General features: G+C 52.9%; 3 protein-coding genes across 3 annotated transcripts in view; 1 reads left to right on the top strand and 2 right to left on the bottom strand.

The window, feature by feature from the left end:
• Positions 1-324: 324 nt before the first annotated feature.
• HMPREF1120_04640 (uncharacterized protein) lies at positions 325-3,303 on the bottom strand (the record flags this gene model as incomplete). The annotated part of the gene is made up of 1 exon (XM_009158775.1): positions 325-3,303. One exon carries the CDS (start codon positions 3,301-3,303, stop codon positions 325-327), a length of 2,979 nt encoding a protein of 992 aa, XP_009157023.1.
• Positions 3,304-5,319: 2,016 nt separating this feature from the next.
• On the bottom strand, positions 5,320-8,172 carry HMPREF1120_04639 (transcriptional regulatory protein GAL4; the record flags this gene model as incomplete). Its single annotated transcript, XM_009158774.1, has 4 exons — positions 5,320-7,295; positions 7,345-7,724; positions 7,796-7,923; positions 7,978-8,172. The coding sequence occupies 4 exons, from the start codon at positions 8,170-8,172 to the stop codon at positions 5,320-5,322; spliced, it is 2,679 nt and encodes an 892-aa protein (XP_009157022.1).
• Positions 8,173-12,198: 4,026 nt separating this feature from the next.
• Positions 12,199-16,743, top strand: part of HMPREF1120_04638 (uncharacterized protein) — a gene marked incomplete at its 5' end in the record, with an annotated part of 6,467 nt that continues 1,922 nt past the window's right edge. The window contains 2 exons of the mRNA XM_009158773.1: positions 12,199-15,679; positions 15,736-16,694. Coding sequence (XP_009157021.1) covers positions 12,199-13,680 — 1,482 coding nt within the window. The 3' untranslated portion in view covers positions 13,681-15,679; positions 15,736-16,694. The remainder of the gene's footprint in view (positions 15,680-15,735; positions 16,695-16,743) is intronic.

Raw genomic sequence — 16,743 nt, 5'->3', positions numbered from 1 at the left:
TGGTCCAACCCATTACAATTAGTAGCCATGTTCGCGGGACTCGCTCATAGTCGTAATCATACTTATCAACAAGTAAACACCGCCTGTGCAATTTCACCGTTTCCTTTCCACTGTCCTCTATTCCTCCACGTCCATCGAGTCTCGTTTGACTCTTTCATCTCCTCTGATTCATCTGACTCTCTGGTTCTAGTCAGGTTCAACTCTTCCTATCTCCTCTGATTCATCTGATTCTGTGGTCAGGTTCAACTCTTTCATCTCCGTTGCCCTCTTCAACCTCCCCAGGCCCATTGCTTCTTCTCTTCCGGCTTAGGCTAGGCCTCCGCTTCACTTGTCTCCAGCTTCCCTCTCCGCCTTGGTCTTTGGCCGATTTGGCGTGGACTCGGGGAGGCCCCTCTCCGCATTCTGCGAAGCGATCCGCTCGACCTTTGTTTTAGGTCGAGTCGGGGCACTGGCTGGGGCGGCAGCTGGTGTCGCTGCCGGCGGAGTTGCCCATTTACTCAGGAGTATCTGGCCGGGTCCGGCACCTCCCTTCTTCACCTTGACCTCATAGAAAATGTGGTCTTTTTCTTTTCCTTTTGCCTCTTCGGGGCGCTTGGAAGGAGTCGACGGGGCCGGCGAGCTTGAATCGGAGGTAGGGACGAGAGGCGTGGCTGTGGCGAGGGGGCTAGGTGCTGCTGCTGCTGCTGCTGCAGAGGCCCATTTGCTTGTCATGAGCGTGCCCGGGGTTTTCTTCACCACCTGTTGCTCTGCTTTGGCCGGAGTCGGAGTCGGGTCGAACAATGAGTTTGGCGAATCTTGTGTCGCCGAAGGGAGAGAGACGGGTGCAGGAGTTGCTGCCGATGTAGTTGCTGCCGGTGCCGGTGCCGGTGTTGTCGGCGTTGTTGGGGTTGTCGGCGTTGCCCATTTGCTTTGGAGCAACGCACCAGGGCCGAACTTGCCCTTCTTCACCTTCACCTCCGTGAAGATGTGGTCCTTGTCCGTGGCGACACTGGTGATAAGTGCCGGAGGAGCGGGGGCCGGAGACACCGAGGCTGAACCAGTGCCGTTTACACTGGGCGATTCAGCCTCTTGAACAGGCGAAGCTGGCAGAGGAATATCCTCTGGGGAGATAGATTCCTCTTCTCCAGCAACAACAGCACCGAAAGCCTCTAGGTTGATATTCACCCGAGGAGTATCCTCGGGCGAGGGCAGCGCACCCTCAGCAGTGGCAGCAGTGGTCGTAAAGGAGGAGTCCAGCTCCTCGCTAAAGACCATTGCAACGACCGGGGTGGCCACCTCGGGCTCGGTCAAGCAGTCGGTTCTGGTTTGGGAGAATGTTGCTCCCTCCGACTCTGGTCCCCAGGTAGGAGAGGCCACTGCTGTCTGTGGCTCATCGTCCTCCTCCTCGTCAACTGTCTCCCAATCGTCGTCGTCCTCTTCCTCTCTCTCTTCCTGCTCTTCCTGGCAGGCCTTCTCGGCCGCCTCCCTCTTCTCCATTTCCTCCACGCGGGCAGCTTCGGCCTTCTTGACCAGCTGTTGAAGCCCCTCGATCTGGGAGCGCTGGCTGGCCATGGCCTCTTTCAGCTCGTTGATCTCCAAATTCTTGGAGTCAACCACTTCTTCCAACGCACCAAAGGCATTCAATTGCCCTTTAATTTCGTTTGCCAGAGCCTCTTTTGCGCTCTGGACTTCTTTTTTCGCCTCCTCCATGGCCTTCTTGACCATGGTTAACTCCTTCTCGAGAAGGCTGACCTTGGCTTGATTGCCGCGGGCAGCATCCTCTTTCTCGGTCATCAGAGCGTCGAGCGTGCTCTGAACTTGTCGGAGTTCGTCCTCTTTCAAATGGAGGGACGTCTCGAGGCCAGCCAGGGTCGTTGCCTGGTCCTTGACCTCGTCTTCTTTCTTCTTGATGGCCGCCTCAAGGGCAGCCCGAGCAACCTTGTGCTCTTCGATCTCCGCCTCCTTGGCCTTCAAGGCTAGCTGGGCGGCCTTGTCCTTGGCCTCGAGAGAAGCCTCGAGCACTGCAACGGCTTCTTTGTGCTCTTTGATGAGCACTTCCTTCGAAACTTCCAAAGCAGCCAGGTTACCCTGGTGCTTTTCGAGTTCATTGGCCTGGTTTATGGCTGAAGCCTCTGCGGTTGCCAGATACTTCTTTTGCTGGGCGATTTTGGCGTCTTTGGCCTCCACTTGAGCCTTTAAAGACACCACGGCCGCTTCAGCGGCCTTATTGGCCTCCTCCAGAGCATTAAGCTCTTCTTGCAGGTCTTTGATCTGCTCCTCTTTCAATGCGACAGAAGTCTCTAAAGTCTCCAGAGCAGACTCCTGCGCCTTCTCTTTTATATCGGAGGCTACTGCAGTTGCCTGCAGTTCTTCAATCTCCTTCTTGGCAGAGGCAAGGCTTGCCTCAAGGTTAGCAATAACTGCTTCCTTCTGGGCATCGTTCGCCTGTGCCGCTTCGGCCTGTTTGGCCTTGTCGACGACCTCTGCCTTCAGTTCGGCGATAAACGCAGCCTTTGCGACTGCGTCCTCGGCCTTCTTCGCCTGGAGAGTCCTTTTCTCTTCCTCGGCTCTTTCCAACAATGCACGCTGCTCTTCAAGCATGCCGTTTTGTTGTTGAAAAAGGTTCTTCTGCCTTGCTAGTTCCTCTCGAAGCTCGAGGACCTCTCTTCTGAGACGTCTCTTCTCTCTGTCAAACCGAGAAGATCGACACAGGCATGTTGTACAACATGCAAAAAAGAAACCGAAAATTGCAAGGACTAGAAGGATAGCTAACCCCGGGATAAGAGGATGCCATTCGCGACCATCCGGTCCATCCTTGAACCAGTCATTTTCATTCTCCCGGTTCGTTGTTGTTTGTGACGAAGTGGATCGTTGTCGACTGCTTTGCCAGACGATCAGATCGCTGGCAACCGTCTCCTTGGGACTTGAAATTAGATCAATACCCGTCATAACATGGGTGTCATGATTGGCTTGCAGAACAGGACAATTAGGTGAGAGCACCGCTTCTTCGACTTGAAAAAGTCCACAATTATGAAGGACATTAATCTCTTCTTTAATACCAGATGGTTTCCCATCGGCATTTTCAGAGCCAAAAACATCTTCAGGAATTTCATGGTTCAAAATCACAACCTCTTCTGTCCACACATTCGAAGCGAACAGTTCTGCCTTTGAGTCGAGAGGGAAATCTGGGTTCTGAGTCTCGACCGTCTCAGCTGCTGGCTCGACAGGAGGTTGTATTGTCGTCCTAGGTTTATTCCGGATATATCGGATCCAGTCCTGCACCCATTCGGTGATGTAATGCAAGACCAAGTACTCGATGGACATGATTGCTGATGTTTGAAGGGGTGTTTGAGATGAAGGATGATGAGGAGGATCTTGATGTTGATGATCAAGATGGAAGAAGGTCGGATAATTGCATGAGTGTGTGTGGTGTGTGTGAGAGAAGAACAAGTTGGAAGAAGGTTGAGGTCGAGGTTGAAGAAGAAGAGGATGATTTATTTTGTTTTGGTCGCAGGCAGTTAGTTGTGCTGTGAATGTCGAGGCTGCGACTGCGTCGTGTTGATTTCGGTCAAGTGTCCCGAAATTCACTGCTTGTTGGTCAACAGAGAAATCGTGATCTGCCGAGTTGTCGCAAGAGAAAAGAAAGAGAGAAATGTCGAGGATGAGGATCGGTCCGACCGTCGTGTCGAGCGGTTGTTTGACTTCAAATTCGAATTCGAGCTCGACTGGTTCTTGGACCTTTGTTGATAAGCCGAACAAGATTACTCTTGACGGTTTTCAAAAGGTAGAAAGGAAAAAGGCCGGAACCACAATCAGACTTCCACTCTGACTTGTCTGAAGCACAGTACTGCTGAACAGTTCCACTTGTACAAGACACAGGCAGTGATGGGCAGGAAGATTGATTATCGGTTGTGGTTGTGGTTGTGGTTGTGTGTATGAGAGAAGAAAGGAAGTATGATGATGAAAGAAAAGAAGAAAGGAAAGAGGAAGGAAGAAAGAAAAGAGCGAGTTCCTTTATGCATGGAGGCAGTGAATAAAGAAGAACAGCCAAGGCTGAGGGTGGATAAAGACAATAGCGGACGCAGTGGGCGAGTGAATCAGTGCTATATTTGCTTTCCATTCACATTCAGCGCCTGTGTTCAGGTGCCTGAGCGTGAGCGTGAGTGTGTGTGCGTATTGACGGTAAATAGCAAAGGCAGGGGAAGTGAATGCCTACCTACGTTCTGTGTATGCATTTAGAAACGTGCAGTGAGTCAGTGAATCAAGAACAATAACAAAGGCAGTGAATGAAGTGAATGCCAAACCACCCTGCCTTTGATTCACTTTCTGCGCGTGTGTTCAAGTCTGTGTATTGACAACAAGGACGTCCCCGAGGGCAATAGGAAGGGAAAGGAGATCAACAATACAATCTCGCATTCATCTCATACTGGCGATCGCAATCACAATCATTGCATTGTATTCCCACGCGGCTGCGTCACCGGATAATAAAAGGGGCCATCAGGCTCCTAGCCGATCAGTGAATCAGAGGAGAGCACCGGAGCAGTCAAGGAGCTTCTTCTTATAGAGCGAAATTTGTCTAGGATGCAACTGCCAATATGGTCAGTACGGCAGCCCTGGGCGAAGGATATGATGCTCAAACAGGCAGGTAGTGGATGTATGTAAGTGTTAGCATGTGTGTGGTGGAGGCCTCGCAAGGCTGTGGATGGAAAGGGGTAACAGTGGATCCAGCCTTTCAAGTATTTGCCCACCGGTTATGGCATGCTAGTCTGCCACACACAACAAAGGCCAAATATCCTTCCAGACCGGCAACCTCGGCAGACGTACCTTATCCTTACCGGCGGGGCTGTCGGGGAGATTCAGCACCGTCAAGACGGCCGGTGGAATACCTCCGTCTTAGGCGTACAAATGCCTGACGGAAAATCCCCGATGGCCAGCATAAGGTAGCCGCAGAATATTGTAGCGAATGGAAGGAGGCATGTACGTATGCCTAGGTATAGATGAATAATGACGACATACAAAGAAACACCGACGTACCAGTCTCGCGTAGTGCATCATTGGCCTTTGTTCAGCCACGACATGTCCAAACAAAGAAGAAACTCCAAAGAATAGATCGTGGTTGAATGAGTAGCAGAGAGTTGTGCTCATTGGGGTATCATAGAATAAATTTACAGTTTTGTGGCGCTGAATTTACCACAGATGTTTCCGCCAGTCTTCGCCAATCCGCTTCATGCATGAGGTATCGTGTAAGGATCCTCCTCGAGGTCCATAAACTCGAGTTGAGAGTCCGTTAGGAAAAACACATGATTTTCAAACATGATTTTCACATTTTCCATTCCGCCGTCACTGTTGATGAGGCATATTTTGCATTCCATCGTTAAGACCGTCGCTGAAAATGAAATCGCTACCCATAGGCTGTCCGAAATCGGCCCAGTCCCATTCGAAAGTCATGGGCATCTGCCACAAATCCTGCGGGACAAAGGGATGTTGAAAGGATCCGACATTGAGAGGAGACATGGTGGCGCTGGGCATGGTCTGCTGGCCGATATCAGGACTCGCCCCGTTCTGGTTCAATATATCTGCATAGTCATTATCTTGGCTGGGTAAGTTAAAAAATGTGGCGTTAGGACCCATTCCATTGTTCATGGTGGCGCTGGTTGACGTGTTGTTTGGCATTCCTGACGTGGAGGGTACGGTGCCAGGGTCACGAGGCGATCCTGCAGCAGCACCGCTCGACCTGCGTGAACCAGACGGTCGTTGTCTATTGATCTGCGCCTGTGCTTGTGCCATGGCGGATTGATTGACGCGCACGACTTCTTCCGGCACGAGTCTGCGCTTCCGCTTCGACCCCTCCTTTTCCGCCTTTTCGATAACCACCCGTGCGATTCGGGCAAATTCGGAGCAGATCGTGAGAATGCGTTTTAATGATCCGGAAGACTCCTCATTGCTCACATTGGACAGAAAGTTGACCACCAGATCCATCAATTTGATGTCGGCTTTGGCGCGCGTATCTTGAGGATTTTGCAGGATGTTTGCAAATATAGTGACCAGCGCGGAGACGGGGAAGTAGATAATCAGCCATACACAGGCGAAGTCGCCTTGCGGAATGTACTTGATCAAATGAATTGATGCCCGAGCGGCTGATACGCATAGGGCTGCAGAGGAGAAAACGCGAGGGTTGAGAGGTCGGGCGTTCAATCCTTGAATAGCAAAGTCCGCCAGTCGACTAGTCCAGTAGCCATGGTGAACCGACATACGGTGGATGGTGGTTAAGCAGTTGTAGTAGGAGAAATGGAGGACGACAATATGCAGGATGAGTGGAGTGTGCGATGTTTTGATTTCGTGCTCCGGTCGGAAGTCGATGGGGATACTGTCCTTCCAGGCCTCGAGTTCTTTGTCCAACTCGCCGATCGTGTTGAGAAGTTCTCCATCACTCTGTTTCGATGCGCGAACAGAATAAAGTTGTCGATAGACCCTGCTGGAGATCATGGCAAATTCGCACATTAGGCGGAAGAGATTGATTTTGCCCTTTCCGTCCGCCAAAGGAACGTTTCCAATATTGTCTGGGGGGTCTTCCGACGGCAGGTCGACGTTCATATCGTCGTCATCTTGCGCAGGCGGTCTTCCAGAGCGGAGACAGGCATCCTTGTCAAGGAGATATGCAATCCAGAAGACTCGTTTGCGCTGTTCGACCTCGATCGGGTTGAGGTTAAATGCCGAACCTCGCTTATGTAAGCCAATCGCGTGGGAACATCTGATTGCTGCGGCGATGAGGAAGAATGACGGCTGAGGGTTCGGCGTTCCCTGCAAAAACAAGGCCATCCCTAGCAGTGCTTGAACGCTGAGAAGATCGGTGTTCCGCATGGTGAGTTCAGCAATCACCCCCATCGCGTTCTTCAAATATAACCACGCCTTTTGATCATCCTCGTGCGGGACGACATTACTCATGACTCGGATGCGGTAAGCGATGGCCAGGGCGACGTTGATACTAGCCCACCAGCCACTGCCCTCATAAGGGTCTTTCGAGTATTGCTTCTCCACCAAGTGCATGAACGTGGGTTCGTGAAACAAGGGAAACATGCAATTGAAATTCTCGAAGAAGTCTTTGAATAATGAAAGGGCCTCTTCCTTGGGCGGTAACGGTTTAAAAACTCGGCGGACGTAGATGTCGCCAAAGATTTCCGGCTTCCATGACTGCCACCGTAGGTCATCCTCGCTGACGGCGTTCTGGATGGTTTCTTGGAATGAAGTGTCGCCGGTCTTCTCATTGACCCATTCAATGCCCTTGCTTGAGAAGATGGAAAACGCCGACGATGAACCTAGTCATGGTTAAGCACTGGCATTATGGAACAACGTGACATTGCTTACCGATATACCTCGTCTCGCCCACATTGTTTGTGACGAGCGAGCACATGGCTTCAGACAGATTTCCCACATCATCTTGGCCTCCCCGGTCACCATCGGGGCTGGGACTGGTAAAGGACTCGGCCGGCGTGTCATGAGAGTCTTTCAGCGACCCTGCTTGCGGGGAATTTTCCGGCATGGTCGACGCCGCACCACTTCTGGGAGGCACTGGCGAATCTGTCCTTCGCCGCGACGCTTGATTCGAGGATGCCTTTTCTGCAAGCCGCTTCTCGAGGGTACCTAAATCAGTTCTGCCGGTTTCGTCCTCGGACAAGAGTCCAGACATGCGCAACAAGGACTCCATGCGCCCGAGCCGGTTCTCGAGACCCTCGATATATTTGGCCCTACACAGCATGCAGGTCAGTTGGGTGTCCTAGGGCCCCGACATGATAAACGGGGGCGGGGGCCAGCCTACCCTTTCGGGGGATTCCTTTTCTTTTCCACCTGCGTAAAGACGCACTCCGTCTTGTAGTTGATGCAGTGCCCGCACTTGGGCATCTTTCCGTCGCACTTGATCTTCTTTTTCCTACACATATCGCAAGCCTGCCACACATGTCAGAGCCCAGAGTATGTCTTACAAAAGGGTTGGGAGCGCACTCTCGCAATGCGCCGGCGTTTGGGATCATTATCGTCGCCAACGCCGTCATTGAAGTCAAAATAGTTTGCTGAGGGAATGCCACCATTGAGAGAAGTGCCGTCCACATTGTACCCGCCGAACATTTGTGGTGTCGATTGAGAGGCAAACTGGGGCATGTCGAACCCCAGACTTTCCATGTTGCCTTGATGGTCCATGATGGCTCGCACGTGGCCACGGCTCTTCTCGCTCAAGTGTAACACCGATCAACGCAGGCACCCACGGGCGGACGACCAAAGAGAGGGCAGGAGTGTCAACATCGGCCGGCCGCGAGGCTCATTATTGTGGGGAGACGACGTCGATGGGAGGAAGAGTGTGTCGGACGTAAACTGCTGAGACTGACTGCCACGACAAAGGAAAAGAAGAGGAGAGGAGTACACTCCGGGTGGAATCCAAGGAGAAACGAATACGAGGCAAGGAGCGGTTGAGGTGTTGTCTGAAGTGTATCACCATGAGGCACAGGAGGCCCTTTAGTCACATACTTTTTTTGACTTATTAATGGAGGCCTGAAGCGTGAACACGTCGAGCCCTGGAAAAAGAATTGGAGTCACTTGCTAGGTACCGCCACCAGCTGGGCCAGACCCGGTGCGCAGGGTGGCTAACGGCACATCTAACTGTGGTCCCAGTGGCCCTATTACTTGTTGATAACTAGCTGACTATTGCGCCGTGCCCGGATGAAGCCCCAAATGGTGACGCGACTGGGCAGCCATCACGCCTATGAAATGTCACGCAGGGACCTACTCTAGTGCTACTGGGTGCTGCAATGGGCGTTAGGCCCATGTAGTCCAAGCTGGAACGGGCCCGAGCACGCCTGGGATGAGTCCCTGACAGCGCTTAGGGACCACAAGGCGCCCTTCAAGACCACCCACTTTTGTCGACGAGATCATAGTGTACAAGGTACGCAGCACGCAGTTGGCATTTATTGCCAGTGGCTGACCATGGACCATGCCCAACGCAGGCATTTCCCCATGCTGCAAGCCGCAGTTGATGCACTGTGGCATCCAACTTCAGGTTTCAAGTCTTATTTCCATCAAACTCCGATTCTCCGATGTCATGAGCTAGGTAGGTAGGTATACAACGTTAGGCCTACTGACAGCGAGATCTCATGGCAAGCTGCCATCGACTAGAACCACCAGGCTTGATGCGTGCTGGCACCCAGCTCGTTGTTGATAGCAGTTGATTGTATTCGGCCGCGTCCTCATCTCTGCAGAAGCCATCTGAAGTCCATCCCCTGCTCCATGACCACACGCTTGAGGCAGTTTACAGTTTTAGCGTCTCAAGGGGAGCTCCGTTTCACATCCTTGTCTGGAGCATTTCGCGAGCACCATGGAGAGTCCGAGTCATAATTGCTCCTGGTCCTGGGTCCTGGTCCGTCGGCGATCGCCAACGGATCCATGACGGTATCGAGTACGAAAACGAGACGAATGGAATTGCTTAGTTGTATTACTAGAACGGGACTATGTCTTTTTAGGGCTGAGAAGCCATCAGAAATCTTCCTGAGTGAAGGAGCTTGGGCACTTTCAAGTTCGCATGCCGACGCTGGCCTCGTATTGCTCGGATTCGGTTACTGACGCTGTCCGGCGGGCCCGATGGCCTGGCTTTTTCGTCCGAGCCGCTTGGAGCTGGGGGACTTTTATTTTCCATTGTACACTTGTGATAGGAAGAACAGCTCTATGCCGGAGTTCGGGACACCCCGACTTCCATCGCCTGACATCGGCCGGTGCAATTCGCTGTTCCGAGTCGGCCGAACCATGCATGAATTTTCGAATGTCCGTCTCGACATCCGAGCCCGAGCTGGGAGTCAGCCACTTGCCCGCACCAGCAATAATGCCTTGCTTCATTTCCCTACTACACTACTACTAGTACCTGTACTGTATCATTATCTTACTTTTTGCCTTCTCCATGATCCATGCTCGTATCTCGTGTCGTTGACCGATTTGGACCTGGTCCGATGATATGCTGAAAATCCAAGAACGCGGTTGGATTGGAGCCTTGCTTTTCTTTGATTCTATGAGCCACTTATTAGCAATCCGTTGCCTACTACTGTATTCTGTAACGCCATAGTATACTATCCAATTGCTGGTATTGCATGCCGGAACAAACAACGAGTATCAAGGGGAACCATTAGCTTATTCTTGGGTCGACTTCTGTGGCTGGGGACCGAGACCTGCGAAGACGACAAGTGCCGACGACCACTATACCCAGTTCAGAATTAATTATGCACAAGAAAACAAAATGGAAAGCGGATGAATGGTTCAAGTATGAATTGGATTAGGCATGGATTGTCCCTATTGGACTCATTCCTTGCTATCTAGCCCTTGACTGAATTCCTTCATGTGGTTTGACTCGGTCAATGTGTGAATTTGCTTCACTGGAATTCCTCCATGGTGGTTGAATTCCTCCCTGTTGGGCTGCTGCCTGTGTGAAATGCTTCTGGATTTGTTCATTGGGGGTTTTTTTGGACCCATTCAGGCTGAGACTGATCATGTTTGCATTGATTTACGATTCCGTGTGTCCAGACTTGAATTCCTTCATATTGGACTGATGCCCGTTGAAATGCTTCTGGATTTGTTTCAGTGGGTTTCTTGGGACCCGTCCAGGCTTGGACTTATCATGTTTGAATTGCGATCCTTCTCGTTGGATTGCTTGAGAAATGAATAGCTTCGAGCTTATTCCTCGTTGAAATGCTTCTGCATTTGTTTTATTGGGTTTCTTGGCACCCATCCATGAAGGCTTGGGTGATCATGTTTGCATTGATTCATGATTCTGTGAGTTTGACTTGCAATTCTCCAGTTGGATTGCTTCAAGGACCTTGGTTTGAGTTTGTGTGAAATTCGTTTGTTGTGACGAGTTCAGGTTTGGACTGATCATGTTTGCATTTCAGGATGGTTCACGTTTCAGTGATTTCTGGAGTGCAATTCTTGTTGAATTGCTTCGTGAATGGTCTCGGTTCCAGCTTGTGTGGAATGGTTGATTGGGACCCATTTAGGCTTGGACTGGCCATGTTTGCATTGGTTCATGATTTGCGTTGATTTATCATTTGGTGAGTCCCGACTGGCAATTCTTGTTGAATTGCTTCGAGAATGATCTCGGTTTGAGCTTTTGTGGAATTCATTCATTGGGACCCGTCAGGCTTGGATTGCTTATTTTGCATTGGTTCATGATTCTGTGGATTCTGAATTGCAATTCTTCTTGTTGAATTGCTTCAAAAATGATCTTGGTTCGATCATATGAATTCGTTCGTTTGGATCCCGTTCAGGTTTGGACTGGTCATGTTTGTACTGGTGTTATGATTCTGTGAGTTTTGGATTGCACTTCTTCCCGTTGGATCGCTTCAGAAATGATTTGGCTGAAAGCTTGTGTGGATTTGGTTCGTTGTGACCCCGTCAGGCTTGGACTGATCTTGTTTGCATTGATTCATGATTCAGAGAGTTTGACTTGCAATTCTCCCCGTTGAGTTGCTCGAGGAATCATATCGGTTCGAGCTTGTATGGAATTCTGGTTTTGTTTCTTTGGGTTCGGTTGCACCCGTTCAGGCTTGAATTGGCCTTGTTTGCATTGGTTCATGATTCTGGGAGTTCGGGATTACAATTCTTCTCGCTGGATCGCTTCAGAAATGGTTCGATTGAAAGCTTGTGTGGAATTCGTTTCGTTGGAACCCCTCGGATTAGAATATTCATGTTTTGTATTGGTTCATGATTCGGTGAGTGCTGAATTGCAATTCCTCTCGTTGCATTCTTCAGAAATGAATTGGTTCGAACTTCGAACTCGTCGTTTTTCTTTTCTTTTTTTTCATTTTCCTTTTTCATTTTGGTTTTTGGTTTTTTCTTTTTCTTCTGTTTTTTCTTTTTTCGTTTTTTTCTTCTTTTCTTGTTTTTTTCTTCTTTTTTTTTTTGGACCTCGTCATTGGATTGCTTGCAATGCTTGGTTCTTGCATTGAATGATGTGGGAGCATCATGTTCCATTTGAGTTCGTGGAATCGTGTTTGGCTTGATCCAACTCGAATTGGTCATCAGTTTTTTGGTCATGCTTGTTGCTTCATGATCGATTGGTTCATGTTGTTGCATTTCCCGCATGACTCGGTTCTTGTTGAACCTGTTTTGGTGTTTTTGGTGCATCGTCTGACTTGCAGTGGTTTCCATGTTGAACCCTTTGGATGTTGTTTGGTTTGACTGGGTTGGTGAATGGTCGATCTGGTTTCCGTCGAATCCATTCATGTCTGCTTTGCACCAAATTCCCAATTTTGTCTTTCTATCTACTGGCCCCCCTGGCCTCCTCTCCCCTCTCCCCTACCACCAGGCCGCCTTCCGAGCTTCGGCATTCTGGATGAGCTCCCACCCATGGCTCTCCCGGAATTTATCATTGCCCCGGAGGTAAGCTTGACCTACCGTGGACATGGTAAACCCGGGATTGCTAGCCACCCAGCTGGGATCGATGACGATTTTGCCATCGATGATTGTCATCCGAGCCGCGGAGGGTTCTACCCAGCAGGTCACTGGGAGGCCCTCGATCGCGGCCCGGACTTGGGCCCAACTGGGTGGCTGTCCTTGTTGCTCGCCCGCTCGGTCGGTGTCTGGCTGGTCTGCGGCATCGCCGCTTCCGGAGGCATCCTCTCCCCCTGCCCCTCCACTGGCCCCTCCACTGGCACCGCCAGCACTACCACCACCCGGGCCCTCGTCCTCCCTCCAGTCCTCCTCTTCCTCATCCTCATCCTTCTCCTCCTCGTCCTCCTCTTCCTCATCGTCCTCCTCCTCCTCGTCGGAGGAGAAGACACCCTCCGCACCAGCCTCAATGCGGGCCATGCGGTCTGGCCAGAGCCGGCGCATAACCGCGAGGTCATGCTCCGAGAGCTCATCGAGCCCCAAGCGGGGAGGAGGCGACTCGGATCGGTCGGACCGGTCCTCCTCATGGGAGTACTGGCCCTCACTCTCCGGGTCGCTGACGGCATCGCCGTCGCTCTCCTCCGAATCGCTCAGGTACTGGCCATCCGCACCTATGCCCACGTTGCCCATCAGTTGCTCGAATTCCGCCGAGCTGTCGGAGGTGTCGGAGCGGGACTCGCTCTCTCCGTCACTTTGCAGCAGCAGCTGCTGCAGCTCGTTGGCAGCAACCGCCGCGGGGTCTCTCCACCCCAGGCCGGCGGAAGCGTCCTGCTGCCACTGCTGCTGCTGCTCGGTGACACGGTCCTCACCGACAAGACCTCCGGGAGGGGACTGAACGTCTGGTGCAGAAGTCATCTGCACCTCGCCATAGGCGTCGTTCTCGGAGTCCACCTCCATATTTTCCTCGCTCGGCGGAATCTCCCCATCGACGTCCATCTCAGTGGACAGGAGTTGTTGGTCACTGTTTCCAGCGACCGGCGCTTCTTGAGCAGCGCCTTCCTCCATGTCCACATCGGCCACCGTGGTGGTGGCAGCCGAGGAGACAGACGTCGGCGTGCACACCCCAGTGCCGAAAACGACACGTGGGGCTGCAGATGGGGGTGGTGTTTGCAACAGATGGGCAAACAGGGACGGCTGGTGCTGAGGAGAGGCCCGCTGGGCCACCCTCTGGTGGAGGAGTCTGCGAGACACCGCCTGCCGAACTGGCCGGGCTCCTCCTCTCGCCTGGCCCCCCGACAGAGCAGTCCGGACCGCCTCCTCCAAAGCGGTTGGTCGGACTGGTGACGGGGTTTGGGCGGCCAGGCGAGGGAAGAGAGGCGCCGCGAACCGCTGCTGGCCATGCTCGCCTCCGGCAAGCACAGGCCATTGGGGAACCTGTGGAGCCTCGGGCTCCGGCAGCATTGGTTGCGGCGCCTGTTGGACCGGCGCTTGCAGAGCCATCGGCGTCTGCGTCGGCTTTGTTGGCGTTGTCTCGTCGACGGCCACGGAGGCTCTCGGCACCTCCATGGGGCTGGAATCGCCCCGGAAATGGAACATGGCCGGCTCCCGAGCGAAGCGGACGCTTCGCTGGGGCCGGGCACTTAAACGCTGGCTGCTACCACCAGCGCCCCCAGTCCCATTTCCGGTTCGCAAGATCCCCCGTGGTTGTTGGGGTCCTGCGGCTCTGCTGGGGACCTCCTGGCCTGCGCCAGTAAGGTCCCCTTGGGGGGTTGGCAGAGCTGCATTGGACAGGGGCTCTGCATCTTGGCTGTTGGCGATTCCAGCACCAACGACGATTTCTTCCGACACGACGATGCTACCACCGGAACCAGCCGGGGCATCGTCGTCGTTGTCGTCATTGTCATTGTCGTCGTCGTTGCCGTCGTCGACTTTGCTGTCATCGACAGACTCCTCCGCGCCCTTGTTGGCGCTACGCTCGCTATCGGCGTTGCCGCCGTTGTCGCCGCCGTCCTCTCCCTCCTGTGCAGAAGGGGGTGTGTTGTTGGAAGGACGGCCGTCCTCCTCGGACGCTACTGGTGCGCCGGCCGGGGTCTGAGACTCGACAGCAGCCGAGTCCTCTGACATTTCTGCCAAAGGAGCAGCGGCTGCTGCCGGTCCCTCTTGAGTCTCCGAGGAGGAAGAGGCAGGCTGAGTTTCCACAGCCACAACCTCCTCCTCCTCGACTTCCCGGGCGCCGGTCACCGGTCCAAGAGAACCAGACTGCGCACCCTCGAGAGGCATCGCCTCAGGTGCGGGAACAGTCTCCACGACAACGGCCTCTGGCTGCGCCGTCAATGCTCCCTCGGTCTCTTGCTGGCCTGAAGGAAGTTCGGCCAACTGCATGGTCGGCTGAGTTGACTCAGCCGAGGCTTCTTCGACAACATCGTTGTCTACTTCGCCATTTGCAGTGGCCTCTTCTTGCCTCTCTTCCTCCAGGCCCAGAGACGCGGGCTGCTCATGTTGCTGCTCCTGCTGCAGCTGCTGATCGGTCGACCGAGTTTGCTCGGTCGGGGAGACATTGTCCTCCCCTTCAGCAGTAGCAGCACCAGCACCGGAAGCAGCAACACTTGCAGCCGTTTCCTCCTCGGTGGGAAACAACCCCCTTGTACGGGGAGTTGGATCCCTACCCCGCCCCTGTCTTGTGCTGCGTGCTGGCGCAGCTACAGGGGTCGGCGAGGTCCGAGGGTAGAGGGAACGTTGCCGAAACTCCTCCAACACCTCCTCGTCGGTTGACTCATCGTCCGAGTTGGAGGTTCTTCTTGACAATGTTGGAGGCGCGCATTGACGGTTGACAGAGCGCCGATAACGAGTCATAAAACTTGATCTGGCCGGGACTCTTTGTGTCGAAGAGCTGGCAACAGAGGAGGAAGCAGAGGAAGCGGGCGCTGGAGCAGGAGCTGGAGCTGGAACTGGAGCTGGAGCTGGAGCTGGCTGTGGCTGTGGCTGTGGTTCTAGCAGACCGGTTGGAAGCCTCCTGAGCCGCTCCTCGAGTTTCTTGGCCTCCTGCTCAGCAGCGCGGACTTGTCGGGTGAGCTTCTCGCTTTCCTCCATTGCCAGCTCTTCTTCGAGTTTTCGGGCCTTGAGTTTGGCTGCGCGTATGGCGTTTTCTTCTTGCAGTTTGTAAAACTCATGTTTTCTTCGAGCGTCTTGCCAGGCAACTGTGATGCCATAGAGGACTTCAATGGCTTTGTGAAAGAGTGCATGTAGACCATATGCGGCAACGGGTGCGTATTTGCGGAAAGTGGACGGCACCGCCTTGAAGAAAAACCATGCATATCGGCCGAAAATGGCCACGATCAGAGGAGTAAATACCCCCAAAACATCGAGCAGATCAAGAAGGCATCTGACCACAATTCCCAGGCTCACTTTCAAGAAGATTTTGCATTGCTTAATGGCCCACTCGGGGCCGGACCCGAGTGGGATTGATGGCAGAGCGAAAGATTGCCACTTGGAAGACAAAAAGCCTCGTTGTTTGCCCACGATTGACTTGGTTGAGTTCAAGAGGCTTTCAATCAGAGTTGGATCAATGATGACCAATGGCTGGGTAACCCATGTGGTGTTTGGTGATGATGGCAGGAAAAACGTTTCATTCACTGTCTTGTTGGGAACCAGGTGCGTGTTGAATTTGTCGGCGATCGTAGTGCTGTACGAGCTGTTGGGCAGATCGCCCAAAAGATTGCCCACTCGCCAGCCAACGAGCTTCTGGTAGTCGACCACCTTGAATTCTTCGTCGTAGCTGGCGACAAAGAAGGTTGTCAAAGGCGTGACTGATGGATAGGAGCCGATTTGACCAGTGCCAACAGTGGAGAGAAGAGTGGTTGACACTTCCCCCGCTGGATTGGGGCCCTTGAGAAAAACAAGAGGAGGCCGCGAGGACGAACTCGGCATGGATGAGGCGACGCCAGGCTCTGCTGTTGACAAACTAGGCGAGGGAACAACCACCTCCGGAACAGTGTGGGCTCGGCGACCGCTTTTCAGTAAGTTCCAGCTGAGGACACTTATCATGCCAACTGCGGCCACACTGTTTCGGAGACGGTTGTCTATGGCCGTCACCACGTTGGAGAGGAGAAGGGACAGGAGAAAGATGATGAAGATGGAAGTGCACTTCTTCATGGCTGCAAAGTATCTTTTGTACTTGCAGGGAGGAGAGATATTGTGTGTGAGAGGGAGAGATTGCTTGGTCTAATGTCTGACCTAGCTGGCTGCAAAGTAGCTTGTGTACTTGCAGGGAGAGAAAGATGACGAGAGAGGTTGTTGCGGCTCTGATGTCTGCACCGAACTACTGCAAAGTATCTTGTGTACTTGCAGGGAGGAGAGAGGTGTTGTTGGCACGGATATCTGAACCAAGCTGTTGCAAAGTAGCTTGTG

This window comes from Exophiala dermatitidis (genome assembly GCF_000230625.1).
Source record: "Exophiala dermatitidis NIH/UT8656 unplaced genomic scaffold supercont1.4, whole genome shotgun sequence".
In the NCBI taxonomy this organism is placed as follows: domain Eukaryota; kingdom Fungi; phylum Ascomycota; class Eurotiomycetes; order Chaetothyriales; family Herpotrichiellaceae; genus Exophiala; species Exophiala dermatitidis.
This window is presented reverse-complemented; position numbering and strand designations above follow the sequence as displayed.